The sequence below is a fragment of the Papaver somniferum genome, unplaced genomic scaffold (genome assembly GCF_003573695.1).
Source record: "Papaver somniferum cultivar HN1 unplaced genomic scaffold, ASM357369v1 unplaced-scaffold_132, whole genome shotgun sequence".
NCBI lineage: Eukaryota > Viridiplantae > Streptophyta > Magnoliopsida > Ranunculales > Papaveraceae > Papaver > Papaver somniferum.
In genome coordinates this window covers 4,128,706-4,150,717 of record NW_020622381.1, presented here as the reverse complement: position 1 = coordinate 4,150,717, position 22,012 = coordinate 4,128,706, and the positions used below count along the sequence as shown (strand labels likewise).

Genomic DNA, 22,012 nt, shown 5'->3' with positions numbered 1-22,012 from the left:
TCTTTTTATTTCAGCTACAAAGAAGCATCAATAAATCCATAATAAGAACTTACAAAAGCCATCGTATACTCCCCATACATAACACTTAAAACTACACATGCGAGGTTGAAAACTATTAGGAGCCCGAAGATTAAAATAAACATCAAGTACGAGTATAAGTTCTCCAATATTCCTTTTGGCTGTAAATTTTATTTCCTAAGACTAACCCTTACGATCATTCAAGATCCAAGATCCAAAATTTAAGGTGAAAATCATGGTCTAATATGTATATTTATGTTAAGATCAAACAAATGCTTGAACGGGAAGTTGAATTAAAGTTCTTTGCTCTCAACCATTTGGAGTAGAGAAATTTTACTTAGTGCTTCTGAGCCATCAAATTAACATATCCGTCTAATCTATCGGCTCCAATCTTTGAGCCAAACTATTTGGCGCAAAATAGGGCAAGTAATTTGGCACAACAAACTTCGCTTCCATTCAGTTTGACATGTCATTCAACTTGAAAGTTAAATACGAAGAACCTTAAAGAGTTAGCCTACGAGAATCAGTCCTATCATTTATGTTGAAAAGTCAGTACTTTGGTTAGGAACCAAATTTCATAATGATTTCAAGATCTTTTTGTGACGCAATCCTCCTCCTCGTTGCCAACATGCTATAATGATTATTTTTACAAAAAATCCATTTAACATCCATTTAGTCAAAGTCACAGTCATGCTCATACACATTTATTTAGAAATAACACATAAATCCAAGGGTTATTTTGGGTATTACGGGAATCATTGTATAATTCCCCGAATTTGTAGAAGGAGAGAGAGAGACTGAGAGGGGGCAAAACTCGGAAGGACAACAACAGAAGACGAAGAATGAAATAAGTGTGGGAATTTCTCTCTCATCAACTATCGTATCGTTCGTTAATGGCGGTTTAGGGTTTTCAATTCATCATCCCCAATACATCCAAATTCCCCCAAATTTCATCCCTTTGTTTACTATTTCCAACCCCAAACGCAACTAAATTATTCTCTTTTACAGTACTTCTCCACCTCTCAATTTTTGATTTTCCCCCAATAATTGGCGATGGGAACACCAGGAAAAACTGATTCTTCTTCTTCATCGTCTTCTTCTTCTGAGAGCTCTATGCAGGTTAGTGCAAATAAAGAAATCCCAAATTCTATTTATTTGCTTTGAATTTTCTTGTCGATGCCCTAGAATTGAATCGAGCTCAGTAGTTGGAATTACTGAAAACTAATTGTTTATTTTTACCAAGTTTGAACTTACGGATTGGTTTTGAGTATAGATCAACTTTTTATGTATTGTATTGTTGGAAAGGTGTTTACTTTGTATTATTAGGGCAGCAATTATTGGTTATTGGTGTTCAATTATGGTGGTAAGTTCAGTGAGAATTAGTTGACCTCATGAGTTTATGTACTGACCATGTAAGTTTGAGGTGCTTAGATTTGTGTGCTCAGTAGTTGGTAGTTTCTATAGAGCAACACTATAATGTACTGTTTTATTATTTGTTGTACTTGAGTCAGTTGTAAACTGCTGAACATGAGAAGCTCCATTAACTGTGGCAGTTGTCACAGTGCTTTTGTCTTGCTTGGGTCTAGCTATGACCTCCTTGGTATTATATGGTTTTGTTATAACAGTAAAATTTTGAAAGATGCGTTGAATAGTTAGTGTTATTGTAGATTTATGTACCGATTTCCATGGGAACTATTATTTCCGCTGTTATGGTGTTGCTGCTTGCTAATTGTATTTACGCTTTTTTTGATACATTACGTCACTGACCTTTTGCTTTGGGAATTGATCTAGATGGATGAAATTGGTACATAGTTTAACAGATACATAGATGTAGTTGGAAACAATTTCACTTGTTGTACCTTTTAACGAAAAATCTCATAATCACACCTTCCCCTTTCTTCTTGCTTCTAATTGTGTGTAGCCAGCACTACAAGTAAACAGATATGTAAATCTTATGTTTTTGGAGTATTATCTCTTGATAGCTTTCTCTGCTTTACTTATTTATATATTTTTTATCTGTGTCTGTAGGCTAGTGCTTGTTACTCGAGCTGAGGTGCTTGTGCTATGTACCGTTAGGGACACAAGTTTCACTTTTAGAGCATGTCCGTGCTGTCGTTTTGATTTTATTTTATAAGTGCTGATAAAATTTATTCACCTAACACAAGCTTTACCAAATTTTCAGCGTGTGAAGGTTTATCATTTAAATGAGGATGGCAAATGGGATGACCGCGGAACAGGGCATGTTAGTGTTGATTATCTGGAGGTCGGTTAAACGCTTTAACTTCAACTTATATTTGATTGTTAGGAATATAATTGATATGCTAATCTGAATTTAAGCTCGTTGACACAGAGATCAGAAGATCTTGGAATTTTTGTTTCGGATGAAGAAGATAATGAACCTTTACTTGCGCATCCTATCAGAGCAGATGAAATCTATCGGAGACAAGAAGGTAATCTTCTTGAGCTGGATCTTTTTTGCTCTTGTTACTACTGCGGACCCTGGCCAATTAATGATATAAGTTTTGGTTTCCTCAGATACTATCATCTCCTGGCGTGATCCAGAATATAATACAGAATTAGCCCTCAGCTTTCAAGAGCCAACAGGGTGCTCTTATATATGGTGAGATAAGCCTTTTGTTGTAGGTTCTTCTTTTCTTTTTTTGTCTAAGGTGAGTTTATTGTGTTTCATACTAACTTTCTTCATGTACCTCCTTCATTTAGGGAGCAAATCTGTAATGTGCGAAGAAACATGCAGTATGGTTCTATTGGTGGTAAGTATTCATATTTTAGCAATTTAGAGTAATGGCAACAATCACCTTTCTGATTTTGTTTATATCTCTCATTATCCTGTTACTGTAGATCTTGACATCGGTCCTCGACCAGCGACAGATAATCTGGACACATCTGGCGGATTGCATTCAAATGGTAATGTTTCTTGATGTAGTCCTGCCTCCATGGCGGATTAATCTCTTTTTGCTAGAGAAGCAAGTCATATAATGTATTTCATTTGTAACAAAACCACATGAATGGACTTTTATAGAGATGATAGTTATGGTGTTTAACTCCTAATAGTGTTTGTTCAATATTTTACATAATTGATTTTCTCTATTAAACTATTCTTATCTATTCTGGTTGACTAAGTTTTCTTGGGATTGAACTTCATGTTTGATATTATTATCTTTTTAATTGTTTTTTCCAGATGATACATTTCATAGTACTAACAGTGAGTTAAGGGATTTTCCAGCTGTCGAGCTCTCAACTCTTCCCTTGATACTAAAGGTATGTCATCCCGAAATTTTTCCTTGTGTTTTGTTTTTCTCATTTGCTAGATAATCTGAGTGGAGTGTTATTTAGCTTAGGGTGCCTGTTCGTTAAACTTATGATTTGATATGTAATCATCGAATGATCATTAAAACTTGCAAGTTAACTAAAATGCGACTGTTTCTGATGTAGCTTGTGTCAAATGTATCTCATTTTTTTTTTATCTGTTAGTATGGAAATTCAAGAATGTTCACTCTGATAAGTTTTCTGTACCTAATACTGTATAGGTTAGCTTTTTGTTTGGGAAACCTGCTATTGGGAATTGTTTAGGTTCCTTTCTGTATTATTGTATCGCTTCCTTTCTGCTTAAAGGGATATAAAACTTAATTAAGTAAAGGTGTACAACTATATGTGCCGTAGGGTCTTCACAGAGCATTCGTATCTGAACCCTTTTTTTTTCATTCTAATTGATTTTTTTGGCATATTAGAAGTTGCGTCACTTGTGTAACCTGTCCCTGTAGATATCCTATTGGATCTTTTTGTTTCATGTCTTTCCTGGCTCAAGCTTATGGTTTGCCTTCATGACTTGATCTGTATGTTGGATCCAAAAAGTTTCTTAGTTGTTTACATTGTAGTTTGAATAACCTGCTAATGTGCTTATACCATGTCATCCAGTAAGCAGCGTAGCTGTATTGTTTAAAATTTCCTCGTTTTATTTTCATACTTAGTCTTTTTGGATACATGATTATTTGCTTAACAGAGTTAAAAAATTTTTGTAGACTGTGCTGGACAATAGTATCACTGATCAGATGCGGGTTACTGAACTTCTACTGCACGATGTATGCTTTTTATCAACCTTTTTTTATGTAAAAATTATAACTTGCTTGTATCATTTGGTGAAGTACTCCAGTCTATGTCTAATAGCTTAGTAATAATTCTTGATGATGGTGATCGCGGTTTTGATCTTTAAAGTAAGTCTATGTCTATTTCTGTGCAAAAAGTGAGGCTAGTAATCTGTACACTCGAAGGCAAGGAAAGCCACTGCTTCCGAAAAGTTCGATTATTTGTTTCCATGAAGATCTATAATAAGTGCCTCAACAATCACTGTTTGGGTCTAAATATAAGAAATATGAACAGATGTAAGCAATTTAATAGAGATGCCATATCTGAGCTGAAGGTGATTGCTTCACCATGTTAGGAAGAATATTCAATGTTAAAATATCTGTTAATGATCGCTCAGGGTATTCCTTACTGCTTTTGTCTGCTCTTTTTGAACTCACGTTCTTGTCTACGTTGTAGACTACTAGAGTTGTTACTGATATACTTGTACATTTCTTCTTTTACACAGCAAAGCTTTTTTCCGAAGCTGATTGACCTCTTTAAAATATGTGAAGACTTGGAGAATTTAGATGGTCTTCACATGATATTCAAACTCGTAAAGGGGATCAGTAAGTTTTTGAGAATTTATATATTTATTTAATTATGTATTTCATGAGTGTCAATCTTTTATCTGTGCTAAATGGCTTTGTGTGTATGATTATTTGCAGTTCTACTTAACAGTCCTCACATTTTTGACAAGATATTTGGAGATGAGTTCATCATGGATATCATTGGATGCTTGGAATGTAAGTTCATGAACTGTTACAAGTCTGACCACATTGTTTGCTGTTTTGGTCTCTCTAGGTCTAGTTTATGTTAGTTTCTACCAGATAGTGGAGTATTATTTTCTTAATTCCATGTTATTATGGCATGGTCAAGCCTTTTAGTAATATGAGGGTTTCTATGCTCTAGAGATGTGTTCGGAATACTTCCCTTCCTGTTAGATTTGTCTTCTTTTCTTATCAGTGCTGAAATCAATGTAAATGCAGAGTATTCTACACATTTGAACTGTGGTTGCATTGAACGTAGATTATATTTACATTGTAACTATTTGGGATTGGTTAAATAGCAAACCTGTTGGCCACACCTTATTGATAGCATAAGAGGATGTTGAATGGATACTAGGTCAATTTTTCAACATAAGATATAGTTTTTATTGTTGTGGGGTTCTGCAGATGATCCTGAGCTTCCTCACATTCAGCATCACCGGGCTTTTCTTAAAGAGCAAGTGGTCTACAAGGAGGTAATATATATCACAACTAGTACATACTTATTTGCTGTGTTTTTGAAAGGTGTTAGTAAGCAATATTCATTTTTCTCTATAGGCGATTCCCATCAAGGATCCGACAGTCTTGTCGAAGATTCATCAGACATACAGAGTTGGTTATATTAAGGTTAGTTTCAACCCTTAACAAGATGTTCATAACAAGTTTTCATGTATGATTGATACCATTCTAATGTTACTTTCAACACCCGTAGGATGTTATTTTACCCAGAATTTTGGACGAGGGTACAACTGCAAATCTAAATTCCATCGTTCATACAAATAATGCTACAGTGAGATTCTTAACTTGGTTTCTTCAAGATTAAGTTTTCTAATTTATGTAATCTTGTCTGGTACCCTAACAAGTAATGGCCTGATTCTCATGTAGGTTATTTCTTTTCTAAAAGACCACGACACTTTTATTCAGGAATTGTTTGCAAAGATGAGGTCACCCACCACTTCCACAGAGACGAAAAAGAATTTGGTAAGATATCCTTTGTATCTCCTGGCACGTCCTTGTAGTATTAACAGTTCTGAGTAAATGATTTGAAGATAAACTAGAAAGATATATTTTTGTCCACCCTCCTACTTACTGTATAACTGAAGCAAAAAGACACACATAAGCTTGTTTTATGGTAATATTGTTTCATCGGGTTTTTGGAATTTTGACATTTGTGTCAAATGTCAATAGAAGGGACTTGTCATCGAGAATCCATAGTGTTAGAATTTCAGCTTCTTGACCATCATCGCGTATGCTTACACGTGATAATAGCTCTACCTCATGTTGAAAACAAATAATTCTACATATAATCAGCACCATACAGATCAACACAATTTAACAGCTTTAACACCATCAGAAGCAGCTCCATACATGATACAGCAATTAACTACGACACTCTATAGATTGGAGGAAGGAAATGAAAGATAATTTTATCTCTTCTAGGTTTAATGTCTTGGACCGCTACTTGTATTTTGTCATGCTTAAAAGATGAATAAAATCAGATTTTTCTTCTTTTGTCTCTCTAGCCTTTCCATACATATATGCCACCGTATTACCTTACTGGCATTAACCTTAAGCTAAATCAAGAGGGCAGGATTAAACCATAATCAGACCTCAATCCAGCTTATTACTAATCCGGCTTAGATTAAGCTGATAAAGGGTTAGCTTAAACTGATCTTGATTTGTTGCGTTAACCATAAAAAGCCAACAGATAGTACTTAATTCAGGGTTTTCCATTCAATGTAATTGATTTGATTATATTTTTATGTTAAGTATTCCATTCCTTTCAATATTGACTCTGTACCATTTCTGTGATGCAGGTTTTTTTCTTGCGGGAATTTTGTGTTCTAAGTAAGAGTTTGCAGATGGTTAACCAATTGCGACTATTTAGGTATTTCATGAGTGGATCACGTCAGTTATATGCTTGATCTGAAAGACTTCTTCTTTTGCTCTATTCTGCAAGTGGGCTTTATTGTTTGTTTTTTTTTTGAAGAGTTTTTTTTTTTTTTTGAATTGCATGGATCTTGATTGCAATGGTGGGAATGATTCTCTATATTGTTATCATTTTGTGTAGGGATCTGATGAACGAAGGCATATTTGACATCATTACTGATGCATTACGTACTCAAGATAATAAGCTTGTATTGACTGGGTACGTACCTTAGTATTTTTGTACTTTTAAATTTTATGTGATTCCAATTGCCTTATGTTTTTGAGCTTGTAAATCTGCACTTCGAAGTTACTGCTCGTAGTAATCTGGTCATTCTACTGGAATGCAGGACGGATATCCTTATTCTTTTCCTGAATCAAGATCCTAACCTCCTGAGAACGTACATTACTCGACCTGAAGGAAACGCCTTACTTGGACTTCTGGTATGGATTTTTTTTTTTAAACTGCTTGCCAATTTATAGTGACTTAACTGTCCACTAGGGGAAACCTTCTCTTTCTTTGTAGATTGACGATCTTAAAAAATAATTCTCTATTTACCAAATGTATGATCTGATTTTTGTGATTTTATACAGGTCACAGGTATGACCACAGATTTTGGTGAGGACATGCATTGCCAATTTCTTGAAATTCTTCGCAGTCTATTGGATTCGTACACATTTTCTGGATCACAGGTGTGCTTCATTTAGTTCCTCGTGAATAACTGTCTTTAGTGGCTTTACTGGCTTTAAAGTTTATGTGAGTAGCTGATCAAAAAAAAGTTTATACGAGTTGCCTTGTGATATGTAATGTTTTTTATGGGCATATATACATTTTTTAAATTTATGTTCCCTTTTGTGATAAATTGGATTGCATTTGATAATAAATACTTTTATGACAGAGAGACACAGCAATTATCGAGATTTTCTACGAGAAGCACTTGGATCAGCTAATAGATGTTATAAGATCATCTTGCCCTCCAAATGGCACTCCTCGATCTAGTGTAAAGTCAAATGGCTGTTGCGAAGGAAAAGAAATTCCGGGTTTCACAAAGCCTGAAATTTTGTCGAACATATGTGAATTGCTTTGCTTTTGTGTTCTTCATCATCCTTACAGAATGAAGTAATCCTCTAGTCTGTGCTTGCAACTTGATTATTTATAAAGCTCGGGTTTGTTTTGTGATCCTGCTGCTTACCGTACAACATTTGTTTCTAACGATATCCACTTACTTGCAGGTGCAAAATTCTCCTCAACAATATCGTAGAGAAGGTTTTATATTTAACTCGCAGAAGGGAAAGGTACATAGTGGTGGCTGCTATTCGTTTTTTGCGCACTGTGATATCCCGCAATGTGAGTGATTTTTGTTATCTATCAACAGGCTTTAAGATTTTCCAAACCTTTTAAACCGAGTCTTGATATTAGGTTTGCTGATTTCAGGATGATCAACTGCTACAACATGTTGTTAAAAATAATCTTCTGAAGCCTGTTGTGACGGCTTTTGTTGGTAATGGTAGTCGTTATAATCTGCTTTACTCTGCTGTCCTAGAACTTGTTGAGTTCATCCGCAAGGTGATTGTTTTTTTTTGTAGTGCTTTTACAATACTTCCCACTTGGCCTACACTTTAGTTTTGCTTATTTGTAATTCTTTATGCAGGAAAATTACAAATCATTAGTTTTATATTTAGTAGAGTCTTCGTGGAATGAATTGGTAAAGTTTGAAAGCTTAAAGACCTTTGAGGAGCTAAAAAAAAAATATGACCAGGTGGATCTCTCTCCCCGTCTCTCTCTTTTTTTTTTTTTATGTCTATCTAACTCACTAATTCATCGTGTAAAAGAGGTAAATCTTTTCTTGATTTATTGCCGTGCTATGTCTTCCTAACCGGTGATAATTGTTTCATTTGTTAGTATATGGCTCCCCCACCCCAGCCAACAGGTAATAATATTCCTCAAGAGGATCTTAGGAAACGAAATGATGAGCGTGCTCCTGAGAAAGAAGAGGAAGAATATTTCAATGAGGACAGGTTTGTACTTTGTCGTTGCAATATCATCAGACTTGATTTGGCTTAGAATTGGTTTAATTTGTTGCTACTTTGAACAGTGACGAGGAAGATACTGCGTCTGCCCAGCCCTTGCGTAACAGTGATCCAAAATTTAAACCTGTTTTAGCTAATGGGGACAGTTTAACTTGCGTACCATTAAGGTATTGTATTTTGTTGAGGTCTCTTGGATCCTCGTCATGTTTTCTTTTTATCTGGTGAGAGTAAAATCAATTGTTTTAACTTTACTGTCTCGATTGTTTTTTATAGACCTGGGTCTGCTGGTTTGGTTGACTATGAGGATGACGAGGATGATGAAGACTACAATCCACCACCTAGGAGTTTACCTGAATCTTCTAGTGGAGATGAAAGAATTGAGAACTCATCTCCAAAATCTAGACGTAGTTCATCTTCTGATGAGGAGCATGAGCTGACAAAGAAACAAAGAACGGAAGAAACTTTGATCAGCACTGCCTGTTCAACGTGTAGTCTTGACCCTTCACCACCTGGTGATGGTAAAGCAACCATAAACTCTTTGAGCGGTCTACCTCAAACTTGTGAAGAGAACTGCAACTCAGATGCAGGAATCTGTAGTGAAAAAGAGTCTACAGTTCCGAAGAGCCCTCCAAATTGCTTATCCAACACAACAGATAGTAAGCAACCGGGTGTAGAAAATTGTCAATTGATGATACCTAACGTTAGTAGCTCATCAGATGTGGCAGTAAATGGATCCAATGTCCCTGGTTCTGAACCATATTCGGTAAGGTGATTTTGAGGTTATCATTGTTAACTTATTTGATTCCTACCTCCAGCCATGGACATCAGCAGCTGCACATTCCTCGGCTCAAAAGAGGGATAAAAGCTTGTCCCATTAGTGACCTGGAGATCAAAGGTCGCAATTATACGGCTCTGCGACCGTGGCTCCAGTACGAACATCTGGATTCGGTTTGTTCGACACTGCCGAAGGAGAGAGACAGTTAAAAAAAAATGAAGGAGAAACAATCTTTTTGCTTATGTGAAAACTATTGTAAGCCATGAACTTTTTAAATTGTAAGTTTCTCTCAATTGCTTATATTGTTCTTTGTGATCTCTTCTAATCTGATATGACAATGAGAGAAAGGTGTAGGAAACCTTTTCTTTCTCTCATCCTTAAACCCTAGTTGCGTATCAAAATTTTATGGAGATGTAGGTTTTAGGTATAGTTAGTTGGTCTTGTTGCCAGAGGAAAGTGATGGTACATATTAGGGGTGCGATTTGGTTGTAGATGGGGAAATCAGAACCCCTTTTTAAGTTAAATTATTTAATGTAACCGGAATGTTCCTTGTATAAGAGCTTTAGTTTTTACATACACTTGAATTTGGTCAACTGTACAGTGGATCTTGAATTACAAGTTTTCGAGTGCCTTGACAGCCCTTGTATTTCTTATTTGTTCACTTCCTTTTAACCCGAGTCTCCTTTTTTTGGAACCCTCAGAGGTAATGACCAAGTCGAATCTCTTTAATAACGAGGTACGAGTTTTCTTAGGCTATTAAGTGCTCGCGCTGATAATCATGTCATTTTATGAGGCAGTTAACTTCATAGTTCAGAAATCACGAAGGCCCAAAAACTGCTCAGTGATCCCCAGATTTTCCTAGCGATCTAAATTTGTTTTATATGGTTTCGGTTCCAAATCAGCCTTATAGGTTATTTTTCCAAGTGTACAAAAAAACCAACTTGATCATGCAGCCTTGAATCAAGTAAAAAAAAACAAAAACACAAGTACCCATAATATGAATTCTGTAATCTAATCTAATCAATGTATCGATCCAAAATTTTAACTTGCAAGATGCGGCTTACCTAAGGTACACTTCCCTCTGTCTTTTGAAAGACTCTTCCCTTTCGAACTTGAGCTGTTTATAAAACTTATTAATGAAATTTTCAGCCAGTTGATCTATATCATCACTCCTGCTGCTGGTAACCGTGTTTCTATCATCCTCTACAACTGACCACCTTCTTACACTTCTATTACTTTGCTCGTCGTTACGAGTAGCAGAGATTGTGCTTCTGCCTTTGGAACCTGCTCTTCCAGAATCTTTAACGATCATTCTCTGATTGACACCCATGATGATTTTAACTATAGGAGTTGCTACAAATCACTTAAATGAAGTTGGTAAGTTGAAGTTGGAGGATCAGATGAAAGAGTTATTTAGAGAGGTTACCGCTGTGTTTGCTAATTTATATTTCTCTGCACAAACATCAAACGGGGCATATATATATGTTTTTTTTTTTGTTTGTTTGGATGATATCACCACTTTGAAGCGTGTTGATGGAAGATTAGTTAATTAATTTGTTCAGTTGAAAGTAAAACGAGTTTTGTACGTAGAAATCTAAAGAAAGTCGAGAACATGAAATAAAAAAACAAAGCAAAAAGCGAAAGACTAGCTCATAGACTGTTCAGTAGGGCATGTGATGCTCTCGTGAGTCGTTACGAGCAAAGAGAAAGACTAGTGAGTGGAAGGTGCTTAGCTAATTGGACGAAGCTCAAAGTGGTATATTCTTGGTACACTTGAATTTTTAAACATGTTCCTGAGCTAAACCGTTAGTTTCCTCATTTTATAATGTTAGTTAGTGCATCAAAAAATGAAGAGAAAGAACACACGCGCACAGCTGGTGCCAAATTACTGGTGTTAAATAATATGTATATTTTCTTCTCGTTTGAAAGCTTGGTACAAAATATCCATGGTCAGCAGCGGCAGTTGGAAATGCTCTAATAGTTTAATAATAAGTAGAAGGACAGATCATATATACCACGTCATGAACATTTTTGTTTGTTATATTACGTGGTGATTGCTGCTGTGTTCCAGTGCCCAAGGAGGAAAATGTACTGTAGATCATATTTTGTACTACGTACAGTGTTTTGTACAGTACTTTTCTAATTTTGCACCTCAATCTTCTCTCTAAGCGAGTGACACGTTCTAACTCCAAAGCTCTCTTCATTCGCCACGAACATCGTTCTACATGCAAATCTGTGACTACACTTGTCGGTTTCATTATATCCCAAAGACCCTCCTGTAAAAACTCAACTCAAAACAAATACTTCTTCTCCCTTCTTCTCTTGCTCTTGCATTACTGTTTTGTTTGCAACATTTTTTTAGTGATAATATTTCTTTGATAATCAGAAGTTAGAAAAGAAAAGATGGGTAGTACTGCAGGTAATAATTTGGAAACAAGATCATTGTTTGATGAAATCAGAAGTTACAACAAACATGGTGGTTTGTTTGATCTTGGTCACCCTCTCCTTAACCGTGTTGCTGAAAGCTTTGTCAAGGCTGCTGGGGTAATCAACCATCACTCACCTTATTATGCTCTCCGTCTCTCTTTATCGTGCATGCATGTGGTTTTTGATTTTTGGTTGTTTTTGTTTCTGTTCACAGATTGGAGCAGCTCAAGCTGTATCAAGAGAAGCGTATTTCATCACACTTGACAGTATGATCTTTTTATCAAAATGAACCTCTTTTTGGTCTTGTTTTGAACATGTTATACTCTTTTTGGTTTCTTGGTTTTGATGGGTTGGTTGACAAATTGAAGGTGCTGGATTTGATTCAAGTAGTGGAGTGGTCTCAGATGTAACAGGCACCAAGAAACAGCGATTGCCTGACCTTAGAGGTAAACAATCTATAATCCAATCCTGTCAGATCTTTCATATTTTTAAGGCACTGACCAGTTTTTTAAAAAATGATGTGAATCTTCCTTTGATGTCTTTGCAGGAGAAACCAATAGGAAATCACTTGAGGCAATGGTGAGATATAGAGGAAGACTTTTTTTGTTTCTGGTTATTGTTTACTAGGGGATTTAGGTTTATTTGTCTAGTGACTCTTAAACCTGATTTGGCGTTTATTTTTTTATGTAGGTAAAAAACACTGGGAAAGAATCTCTTCGATGGGGTACTTTTCCAAACCTATTTCATCATCAATTTTTCTTGTTTATGTTCCTTTGTATTTCGTAATATCTCATGGTAGATGTGCATAGCTAGACTTCCATTTTATTTTGCACATACCAAACTAGTAGAGAATAGAGACTACAGAGAAATAGAGAGGTGAAATGGTGGTGATGTCTTGCATTCTGAGGGGGTGCTGAAACACCTTTATTCCCACCTTAATGGATATCCTTATCTTGTGTGAATGTTGTTGACTGACGAAACAAGTTTGGCTTATCGGCTGGAAGTGTGACTAATTTTCGATCCCAGCAGGTGAATGAGCCTGAGCAAAGGGATATTTTGCTGGTTGGGATTACTGATATTGCAGGACAGAGCTTTTCAAGTGGGTTTATCTACTTGAAAGCGCTGTAATGCCATAGCTTAGAGAGTTATGGCTTTGATTTGGTCAAGTTATTGATTAGATCGGTATACGATGGGAAAGAATACCAGCTACTAATAATTGGGTTCTTACTGTTGCAGGACTGGCTGCTGGCATGTACTCAGGACTCACTTATGGCTTGAGGGAAGCTCGAGGCTCTCATGACTGGGTATTGGTCTATGCCTGATAAGTTTCCTTCTTTTACTACTTTGGAAGAGAACTTATTCATACCTGACAATCTCTTTTTGGAGATTCTACTGGTACATAGAAAGCTTACTTTTTAAAATGGATTTGTGCAGAAAAACAGCGCTGTCGCTGGGGCAATTACAGGGGCGGCATTGGCTCTCACCTCAGATGACGCCTCTCATGAGCAGATTGTGCAATGTGCCATCACTGGAGCAGCTATATCTGCAGCAGCCAATATGCTCACTGGGATTTTCTAGATTAGCTAGTGTCAGGAGAGGAAATGCCTTCATTCTTTTGATGCAAATTCCTTGTTTTCTTGCTTTTCTTAAATGGATATAGGTGTACTTGTTCAAAGACGATTCTGTTTTAGTCTTGGTTCCATGGATTCTCCAGGAATGGATGTTAATGTAATTTTCTGTGGTTGTGTTCAGTTTTGGTTCCGTCCATTCTCGCTAGATGGATGTTAATTGTGCTTTTCTGCACTGGTTTCTTGATCATGAAGGAGCGGTGGTTTTGCAAGTTGGTTTGGTTACTAGGCGACCTTTATAACGATCAGCGCCTTCGGTTTACTCCTTTGCCGTATTTGGTGCTTTCATGATCAGTAATCAGGCACCCAATATCTTGCCCAATTATCTTGGTTAGCAAAATTTAGTCTGATCAAAATCAGTTTGTTCTTGTTTGCTGGAGGAAATCATTTAAAAGGAATCGATGTTCATGATGCTTCAAGGGTCTATACTTGCAATCATACGGCAGGAGGTTATAGCCAGGAGGTATCACAAGTATATCTAGGATAATAACTTTAATGCCTCAACAAACACAACAGAGGGGGTGTACATGGTGAAAACTGAACAACAAAGACCACGTTACCAACTAAAGGTGAATTTTCTTCGGAATCGGTTCATTGTTAGCAACTAAAGCAACAAAGACCGCATTACCAACTAAAAGAACAAAGGTTGAGGAAAACTTAACATAACTATTCCCTAATACTTAACATAACTATTCCCAAAGAAATCCCCTACGTTAAGGATAGCCAACTTGAAATGTGAAAATTACCAAGAGATAGCACGTTAAGGATAGCCAACTTGAAATGTGAAAATTACCAAGAGATAGCGCAAGTGAAACACCTTTCAAAATGGTCAAGAGAATAATCTGACTGGAAGAGAAATCCCCTAGGTTAAGGATAGCCAACTTGAAATGTGAAAATTACCAAGAGAGCGCGCAAGTGAAACACCTTTCAAAATGGTCAAGAGAATAATTTAACTGGAAGAGAATAAAGTAGTAAACTGGGCCCTAAAATGTTGCATCACAACAAGTTCATCGGCAGGATTAAAAGATAAGAGAATAAAGTAGTAAACTGGGCCCTAAAATGTTGCATCACAACAAGTTCATCGGCAGGATTAAAAGATAGGCAACACAACGTTTGCATCAAACTTATTCTACAGGTCTCCATGGGGTAATATCAATTCTACAGTACATCTAACCCCAGCAAGTTGCAGCTTAAAATTTATGCAGGAGCGGGCACCATGGAGCCAAGAACATTCATTACCGGGGGTCCATATACGACGGCGATCTTCCATCTAGCGCCTTTTGCTGTGTCGTTTCCCTTTCCTTCTGCTGGTCTCATCCTCAGAATCCGAAGCTGAGTCTGAATCTGAGGATTCTGATGTTGAACTGTACTTTCTATGCCTCCTCTTCTTTTGACTATTCTTTCTTCTCCTCCTCCTCTCTTCTTCTGAATCAGATGAAGAACTGTCACTCGAGCTAGTAGAATCATCCGACCCTGTAACTGATGAAGCACTACTATCGGAATCAAAAACAGAAGCCTCGCTATCATCGCTCCTTGAATGTGAACGCGAACGATGCTTCCTCTTGCTCTTCTTAATAGGTTTTTTCACAAGATCAGGGAAATCCTTCTCATATGAAACTGGTGTCTTTATCTGCAACTTAGGATTTTTGAGTTGGTGAGTTCGAGAAGGTCGTGAGATGTATACTCGCTCATTCTTGCATTCATATGTCCAGTGCCCTGGTTCGAAGCACTTCTGACACTGTGCAGATGAAGCCTCGAGTGAAGGCATAGATGTCTTGTCTTTCCTTTCACCCAACCTTACTTGCTTCTCAGTACTCATTAAGTACATTTGACGCTTGGCTTCTTTCCGTTCTTGCCATCTGCTCGGTCCTTCTTCCTTCTGTCCATATGCATTTACATTTCTTGCTGCAGCTGTAGCTGCCCTTTCAGCTTGAGCACGACTAAGACCCTTAGCAGCAGTTAAAGTTGCAGCTTTGATTCTATCTGCTGCAACCTGAGCTTTCTCATCCTTTTTACTCGACATTGTCTAACCTTACTACCTAGATATCCAAATTCTGAAGGAACTAGTTTTCACCACCACAAATAAAGAAAGCTGCAATTAAAAGAAAAGACGACAATTATTTCTACAATACTAGTTCAGACTCATTGCCTTAAGTTAAACACGGAATTCACAGAACCCAAACTTCAAGAAACAATAAAACCGTGTCCGTCACAGAGAAACAAAAGCTATTTTCTAAGCTGTTTCCAATTGGTAAACGGTAAATCCTTTTCAAAGAATCCACACCAACTGCAAGGTAGTCGACCTTCTCTGAACCAATAAACTTAAACTAGTAAGGCAAAACTGCAAAAGATGAGGCAAAGTCCAGGCTTCATTAGAAAACCTAATTTTGATGACTTCATTAGAAACTAATCAAAACGTTTTAAGTAGACCTCTTAGTTCATGTTAAAAACTTAAGAACCTAATTCAAGTCTTCAGGTAAGGTTTAAGACTTTGTGCAACAGATCTAGGGTTTGAATATAAGTATATAACAACAGATAAATCTCTAATTCGCAAAAATGAATCCTAATTCTGGAAACCAGTAATAGACAGAGGATAAATCCCGAATCAAATAAACAAAAATCCCTAATGGATAGCTCAAAATCACCGCATCAAATTGTGACATTCATTCAAATTATAAACAACACAAAACTAATCATACAAAGAATCAAACAAGAGACAAAACTGCTGAACCGATAACCAACCACAAGATTATTAAAGCAGAGAAAGCGATAAACTTACCTGAAGATCGCAAAGTTCGAACGAAGCCCTAGAATTGAACGCAAATCTAGAGACGAGTACACAATGGTTTTGAAGCTCTGTGCGGGTAGTCACAATGGGCCTTAAGTAGAGTTCAGCGGCTTCAGCCGCGTTTTAAGAATGATTTTTCTAGGAATTACTGATTGGTCCTATATACATATACAGAACCCCGTTTAATGGGTGGTCCACCCACTGGATTGTTTTACTCGCTGGTCCGAAAATATGTTTTTGGACTAAAAAATTTATCTTCTAGTCATGTTCACGTGCGAGTGATATAAACTGTATTTTCTAAAAGGCGAAATTACCCTTTCGTAGAATTGCAACTAGCAAAAGCTACGAACCAACCTATTTCATTTTCTCTCACAATTTGAAGACTAAGTATGAAACCAGAAGAATTTATCACCGGTGAAATCAGGGAATCTCGTCATCAACATCAGTAAGAAAGCTAAGACTTCTTCTAATCTCTCTGATTTTGATTCTAGGTATATTTTTCTTTCAAAATAAATTGTTCTGGGAATTTTATTTTAGGGTTAATCAAAAAATTTTATTTCTTTTTCAATTCATAGAGCTAATTTGAAATTAGAGTGGAGATTCATAATCAATCCAACGTTATCATCGTTTTAATTTACAATTTTTTATTTTTTTCCACAAAATTGTAAGATCGGGTCTTTGCTTATATTCGGCCCATCTCTTAATAGTATACACTGATCCTAAATGTGAATTTATAGTGATGCTTAGCATGATTTAGTCTACATACCCCTCTGAAATTTTCTGAAAATGATTAGATTAACATTATGACCTAATCTTCCTTGACATTATAAGACACCTTGAAGAGTTTCTTAATACATACCATGATGAATTGGAAATTGTATTCCTAGAATTACCAAACAAAAAATGAAACTTTTTGTTGGTGGTATGCATTATTTGTTGGTATGAGGTCAAGGTTCCATATATTGCAGGAAAGTATACAATTTACTAAGTAACATTATTGATCACCATCACAAGTACGGGACATCTCAGTTGGATTGTCCTATATTGTAATTAGCATAACAGATTTTGAAGCTATTTAACATGTATTTGTTGTAATTTTTGATATTCTTCAATTTTTATTTCTTAGGGTTCGTATTTTTTTGAAAATTTTGTTACAAAATTACTAATTTCATTGTTACCGCTATGAATTTGGGGTTTTTGTCTGTGTAGTGGAATATTGGAAGTTTCACAAATTTTTTCAAGTTTTGGATATATAAATTTAGGAGTTTTCACATTTTTTCTAAACCTTTAGTTCATGCTTGAATACATATAAATATGTAGTAAGGGAAAGAGTGATTAGTTGATGATATATATTGTATAAAATCCTAGCATTGTCTATGCTTGGATATATCGATATGTACTTAGGGAAAAGTGATTCGTTGACGTAATACATGTCAATATGTATCCTTGAATACCAAAGAAAAATATGCAGTATGTGTTAATACTATACATAGCAATACGTATTGTATTGTTGAATACAAGTAGAATTCATCAGCACTACATATCAATATGTATTATATAATGATGGATATGTAGTGTTGTCGAACAATACTTTTGAAGTACACATACATCAGTACATATCACCATGTACTTGTTAATGTATTCTTGTTACTTTGTTTTCAACCAACCCATTACCTTAAAATGTCAATATGTACTGTTTGGATATATATGGATAGTTAAATTAGTGTTTTGTGTATAATCTAATAGTACATGTTGGCATGTACAACCCTCTTTTATGCTTGGATATGCATTAGTACATATCAATATGTAGATTAATGTTGTTTGTATGATTTAACATTACATGTCGACGTGTATTATGTAGAACATATTGACATGTATTGTGTAAGAAACCTCTTTATGATTGAATAGGTATCAATACCTTGACATTTACTGTGTAAAACCTCTTTTATGCATGAATAAACATCAATACATATTGATATTTTAGGTTTACTTAGATTTGTATTATCTTGTAAATATTAGTCACATATCCTATGTTTGAGTAATTGTTCTCACGTTATGATGTGTTCTTATTGGAAAAATTGGAAGTACGTATCATGCTTGAATTAAAGAAAAGATATAAACCTGTACACATTGACATGTACTGTTATGAAACACTATCTATTGACATGTATTTTGCAAAAAAACATCTACTTGCATAAGAATCAATATATATAATGATCTGTATTGTTGGTACTTTATCTTACGCAGCTAATAGGCACGTATCAGTATGCGAGAACTTTACAAGCCAGTGACTCGTGCCAATCCAGCAAAGAAGAAAGATCCATCAGTACATATTGATATATACTACTGGATACTCAGATTACATATGTATTACCTTGCTAAAGAAAAATAAATAAATAAAACGCTTTGTTATTTTTCTCAGGAAAAAAATTGTTGCATTAGAGTTCTGTGCTTGTTGAACTATAATTTTATTATTTATATATGATCATGATGTTAGACTCTGACCACCTTTTTGAACTACAACACCTGCAAGAAGATGGAACCAAAGGAGATTTAGGAAGTTTATGCAAAATGCCATGGGAACGAAAGATGTGAGAGTAGATGTCTGTCGAACAAACACATCTGGGAAAAGATTTAGTGCAAAAGGAAGATCTCTACTCACTTGTCACTGTAGCAGATATTTCCGCAAAAGGTTTGAAAGTTTGGGCACTTAGGTTTGGAAGAACTGATGATTGGACTTATTGTTGAAGAACTATGTTTATTTTTTCTAGCTACTAGGAGGACTGAAAGAAAGTTTTGAGAACATTAAGATTTTAGTACTTTTAGATTTATTTATTTTTTTGATTGGGTTCTTAGTTTTGTTTGCAGGAAGATGACAATATCTTTTTGGATAAAATGTACGCACTATTTTGTCCATTATGTCTACAATGAAGTTTGCAGTTATGATGTCAAGTATTTGTCAAGAAATATCAGGTCTGTTTTATTGTATAACATGCACTTTATCACTATCTACCAGGGAAATAAACAGAAATATAAACGTAAATAGAACTCTCAAGAATGCTAGAAAATCAACACAATGAAAATCTTATATAATTTAGCTATTAATTGGGATTGTTTACAGATATTGTACTCTCTCATGAATGAACAAGCAAGATACAGAGATATCATCCCTTTTGATATGCGAAAATCAACTCCATCCAACTATTTCTGTTGATGTTTCTGGTTTTCTTCTTCTTTGCAATTCTAATATTTTACATAATTCGGCAGTACATATCGATATGTATTGAGTAAAACCCTAGTGCATATCAATATGTACCGAGTATCAGAACTACTAAAAGACTGACACTAAAAACTATGGATCTCCATTTTCCAAGGACGTCATTGTGCAACTTCTGCAGGAATGATGAGAGTGTAATAAATTCCCCCATATTGTAAAGTGCACTATCAAAATGAGTCGCTCTTGCAAAGAAGTGAGGGAGAATGTTGATGCAGTCTGGAGACTACTAGATAGAACAAATTCTGCAGTCGATATTTATGTCCACAGATTTTGCGAGTCTTTCATTCTTATAAATAGACTGTGCATTTATCTGATACATAACATGAGTTCTACGGGCATCTAACGACGGAACGACATCCACAATGCTTTCATCTGTTATGACCACGGGTCGCAGATTCCTTGTTCTTACTACCACCAACATTCCTGCCACCCCCTACTTGGATATATTCAAAAAATTCGGCTGCAAAAACAAAACAATATCTAATAAATTAACCAGGTAACTTTAAAAAATAGATGTCTTTCTAATAGTCACTCTCATAGAGGTTCATAGCTATTGTAAGATATAACCCATATAATAGGCAGAAATTCATATATTTGTAATCAATTTTTAAACAAAATCCCCAAAAAAAATTAAAATCAAAACAGAAAATTGCAGCACGTATACACATGTACTGAAGATATTGAAATATACTGAGTAAAACTTAGTAGATAACAACTGCATGTTTAGTAAAAACATAATCCGTTTAGTGTTACTTATAGATACATATAAACTACATGAAAACTCTAATTCAAGACAAGCATGATGCATAGAAACAAAGAGAGTTTCCAAAGTGTGACCAAACTAAAGGGTAAAATGAAACTATATTTAGTTCTGGAATCAAAACTGTCAAGTAGTGTGCAAGGGTTTATGCTAGAATACCCTTAGAGTTTGAAAGGTTAATGGTCAAATATTCACGGTAGCACATGGACGAATGTACATGGTATCACATCATTCTATTGAGAGAGCATGCATTATTTTAGCAAAAATGGATACTTATAACATATCAGACAACACAATTTACAGGACACAAAGAGTCAAAGCTTAGCATTGACACCGGTACATATCGATATGTACCGGGTAAAACCTGATACATATTGATATATATCTTTTAGAGTCTACAACACCACCCTTTAGCTTCTTTTTCTTCTATTAGTTCTCTTTTGTTTTCTGCAATTACAAACTGCATTATACCCAAATTTCTACCACATTATAAGCAACAATTTGCAAACTTCTTTAAGCGAGTGAATCTCGTATGATATAGCATAATAAGTTTACAACGTTGAAAACTCAGGAAGGCTACTAAAAAACATGGTCGATCAGTTAAATCTCTTTAACAAGTGGTTTCAGTTCAATAACCTCCAACCTTATTATTTTTGAGAATAATCATTCTACCACTAATTCAAAATGAATATACCAATAATTCAAAATGAATATCCAAGTACATATATACATGTACTAAAGATAACAAGAATTGAAAACCTAACTAGTGGATATTGTTATGTATTGAGTGAAAACCTAGTAGATATTGATATGTACTAAGTGAAAATCTAACCAATTTCTTAACCCACTTACTTCCTCTAATTTCCTGAACTCTTTTTACTACCAACTTTCAAGATGACAACATTGTTATGACCACATGTTAAGACACCCATTAAAATGATAAAATAGGATTAATGAGCCTATAAATCTACGACATATCTCTCAACAAATAAGAAACAAGTGCACATTCACGGACCTTGGACTAAACGACAAACATGAATACATTACCTGCCATTTTAAAGATTAGTAAAATCGACCTTTTTCAAAAGACATCGATGTAATTGTGGTATACTTAATTGATGCATGAAACCAAATGAAAACTATCATGTTGTACGACGCAGGTGCTAATCCTAAAGACTTAAAAAGTACAAGAAAACATTTTTTAAAAAATCATCAAATTAATGTGCATGTCGTTAAGAACAAAGCATAAAAGTCAAGTACAAAGAACGAAAAATAAAAAGAGCATCATGTTCCACTTATCTGACTTCATTATAGTAGTATATGACGATCATCATCATAGGACAATCCAACTGAGATATGTCTCATACTTGTGATGGTGATTATATTCATTTGCAAATTTTCTTCATGTAATACACTACAAACTTCTCATTTCATAATTGCTTTATCCCATTCGTAGTGTTTATAACAATGGTAAG

At 35.4% G+C, this 22,012-nt stretch overlaps 3 protein-coding genes across 3 annotated transcripts; 2 read left to right on the top strand and 1 right to left on the bottom strand.

Annotated features, from left to right (window-relative positions):
* Positions 1-788: 788 nt before the first annotated feature.
* LOC113333008 (serine/threonine-protein phosphatase 4 regulatory subunit 3-like) lies at positions 789-10,294 on the top strand. Its single transcript, XM_026579494.1, has 25 exons — positions 789-1,137; positions 2,201-2,281; positions 2,369-2,468; positions 2,554-2,638; positions 2,740-2,789; positions 2,878-2,943; positions 3,218-3,297; positions 4,059-4,118; positions 4,628-4,727; positions 4,827-4,904; positions 5,334-5,401; positions 5,484-5,552; positions 5,638-5,715; positions 5,811-5,906; positions 6,743-6,813; positions 6,997-7,074; positions 7,202-7,295; positions 7,446-7,544; positions 7,751-7,971; positions 8,085-8,199; positions 8,287-8,418; positions 8,504-8,611; positions 8,755-8,870; positions 8,948-9,049; positions 9,156-10,294. The coding sequence occupies exons 1-25, from the start codon at positions 1,072-1,074 to the stop codon at positions 9,652-9,654; spliced, it is 2,712 nt and encodes a 903-aa protein (XP_026435279.1). The 5' UTR covers positions 789-1,071; the 3' UTR covers positions 9,655-10,294.
* A 1,450-nt stretch (positions 10,295-11,744) lies between these two features.
* Positions 11,745-13,835, top strand: LOC113332622 (outer envelope pore protein 16-2, chloroplastic-like). The gene is made up of 7 exons (XM_026579147.1): positions 11,745-12,201; positions 12,299-12,350; positions 12,453-12,530; positions 12,632-12,663; positions 12,775-12,808; positions 13,321-13,388; positions 13,519-13,835. The coding sequence occupies exons 1-7, from the start codon at positions 12,061-12,063 to the stop codon at positions 13,660-13,662; spliced, it is 549 nt and encodes a 182-aa protein (XP_026434932.1). The 5' UTR covers positions 11,745-12,060; the 3' UTR covers positions 13,663-13,835.
* An 810-nt stretch (positions 13,836-14,645) lies between these two features.
* On the bottom strand, positions 14,646-16,612 carry LOC113333301 (zinc finger CCHC domain-containing protein 10-like). The gene is made up of 2 exons (XM_026579811.1): positions 16,492-16,612; positions 14,646-15,804 (listed from the first exon to the last, which is right to left on the bottom strand). Exon 2 carries the CDS (start codon positions 15,733-15,735, stop codon positions 14,983-14,985), a length of 753 nt encoding a protein of 250 aa, XP_026435596.1. The 5' UTR covers positions 15,736-15,804; positions 16,492-16,612; the 3' UTR covers positions 14,646-14,982.
* Between the last annotated feature and the right edge of the window lie 5,400 nt (positions 16,613-22,012).

Excerpts from the sequence above, each read along its gene's own strand:
- LOC113333008 (XM_026579494.1), top strand. The coding sequence starts at position 1,072 with ATGGGAACACCAGGAAAAACTGATTCTTCTTCTTCATCGTCTTCTTCT. Across the intron at positions 4,119-4,627 it reads CTGAACTTCTACTGCACGAT|CAAAGCTTTTTTCCGAAGCT; the intron begins GTATGCTTTTTA and ends TCTTTTACACAG. Across the intron at positions 4,728-4,826 it reads CAAACTCGTAAAGGGGATCA|TTCTACTTAACAGTCCTCAC; the intron begins GTAAGTTTTTGA and ends GATTATTTGCAG.
- LOC113332622 (XM_026579147.1), top strand. The coding sequence starts at position 12,061 with ATGGGTAGTACTGCAGGTAATAATTTGGAAACAAGATCATTGTTTGAT. Across the intron at positions 12,202-12,298 it reads GCTTTGTCAAGGCTGCTGGG|ATTGGAGCAGCTCAAGCTGT; the intron begins GTAATCAACCAT and ends TTCTGTTCACAG. Across the intron at positions 12,809-13,320 it reads GAAAGAATCTCTTCGATGGG|GACTGGCTGCTGGCATGTAC; the intron begins GTACTTTTCCAA and ends TTACTGTTGCAG.
- LOC113333301 (XM_026579811.1), bottom strand. The coding sequence starts at position 15,735 with ATGTCGAGTAAAAAGGATGAGAAAGCTCAGGTTGCAGCAGATAGAATC.